General features: G+C 69.3%; 1 protein-coding gene across 1 annotated transcript in view; it reads right to left on the bottom strand.

Annotated features, from left to right (window-relative positions):
- The window catches only part of H696_01959 (hypothetical protein), a gene marked incomplete at both ends in the record, with an annotated part of 2,617 nt that extends 981 nt beyond the window's left edge, over positions 1-1,636 (bottom strand). Inside the window, 3 exons of the mRNA XM_009495861.1 lie at positions 62-189; positions 298-874; positions 1,111-1,636. Coding sequence (XP_009494136.1) covers positions 62-189; positions 298-874; positions 1,111-1,636 — 1,231 coding nt within the window. The remainder of the gene's footprint in view (positions 1-61; positions 190-297; positions 875-1,110) is intronic.
- Between the last annotated feature and the right edge of the window lie 44 nt (positions 1,637-1,680).

Here is a 1,680-nt window from a genome sequence, read left to right as displayed (position 1 = left end):
GGGGGGGGGGGGGGGGGGGGGGGGGGGGGGGGGGGGGGGGGGGGGGGGGGGGCACACGCACAGCGGAACACCCGGGTAACGGCCAGGCTGACATGGGGCTCCGTCTCGCCGGGCAGACGGAAAAGGTCCGGGAGGGCGTCGCTCCGCGCGCCAGAGCGGGCACTCGCAAGCAGCAGCGGCAGGCAGCCACTGGAGGAGGGAGGGGAGGCAGTGGGGGAAAGTGAGTGAGAGGGGTCGCCGGGGCAGTGGTGGCAGCGGCGATGGATAGGAAGAGAGGGGGGGGGGGAGGATGCGCACGGCTGGAGCTGGGAATGGAAGACCGATTGCTGGACCACCGGATTGGAGTCAGCGAAGGAGGATTCCTCACTTTCGGTGCCCGAGTCGCTGTTATCGGTGCTGCTGCTGCTGCTGCTGCTGCTGCTGCTGCTGCTGCTATCGGAGCTGCTATCGGAGCTGCTGCTGGAGCTGTTGCTGCTGTCGGAGCTGACACGGTTGCCGGCATTGCCGGTGTCAGAGGAATCACCAGCCAGGCTATCATCAGGAGAGGAAGTGGAGCCGGAGCCGGAGCCGGAGCCGGAGCCGGGGCCGGTGAAATTGGAGCCGAGGCCGGAGTCGGGAGAATACCCCGAGCGATCGGGGGATGGATCGTCGACGTCCATGCGGTTGCTGCTGTTGCCGCCTGAGCTGGCACCAGCCGACGCCATGCCTGCGGTGGCGGCGGGCGCCGTGATGACGGCACTAGGGGTGGGAAGGGCAGCAACAGGAGCAGCGATGGCGGCGGCGGCGGCGGCGGCGGCGGCGGCGGCGGCGGCGGCGGCGACCACAGTGGCACTGACAGCCGTAGGGCCGGCGATGATGGTGGGCGCGCTGATGGCTGCCATGGCCGTGGGAGTGGTGGCGACGGCAGAGGCGGCGGCATTCGGCAGGATCGCGCACGGGCATGGGCGTGAATGGGCGGAAACGACTGGGCGATACGACGAGAAAGACGAGGGGAGGAATTCCGCCGCCGGAGGAGGAACCCGGGGTGCGAGAGCCGACGGAGTGGAGGGGGGGAACCAAAAGGGCAAGAAAGGGAGAGAGAGAGGGAGAAAGTGGGGAGGACGAGCGCACTGTCGAGAGTCGAAGCTTGACTTGCCTCCTGGGGCAGGAGCTCCGGCGAGCGCTGCTCAATCTCCCTCAGCAGCTGGGAAATATTTTGCGAGGCGAAGTTTCCCGAGAAGAGGGAGTCCGAGCAGAAGAGGGCTTGGGAGATGCTTTCGGACCCCTCAGGGGCAGGGGGCGTGGCGGTGTCCGGCGATGACGCGTCCACGGTCGAGGCGTCGGGGAAGGCTCCTGTCCCGGGGCTTGCCGAGGGGGTGGCCACCGGCGAGGAGGCCGCCGATTGGAGGCCAACCATGGGCGAGGAGTTTGGCGAGTCCCGCGCGCTGGACGAGACGGACACGGCGGACGAGGAGGAGGAGGAGGAGGAGGAGGAGGACTCCGTGTCGGAGGAGGAATCGACGCTCGACGGGGTATCCGCGCTGGAGGATGGCACGAGGCGCGAGATGAGCACCTGTGAGCGATTACGGCGGGAGGCTGGCCCCCGAGGGTGGGGGCTCTTGCCTGCGCTACGCAAGCCGAACCGCCGTGGTCCCATCGCGCGATCAGGGGGGGGGGGGGGCGGGACGAGGGAGGGACCTC

This window comes from Fonticula alba, assembly GCF_000388065.1.
Source record: "Fonticula alba strain ATCC 38817 unplaced genomic scaffold supercont2.3, whole genome shotgun sequence".
NCBI classification, from domain to species: domain Eukaryota; order Rotosphaerida; family Fonticulaceae; genus Fonticula; species Fonticula alba.
The sequence above is the reverse complement of the archived record's forward strand: the minus strand, read 5'-3'. Positions and strand labels throughout refer to the sequence as shown.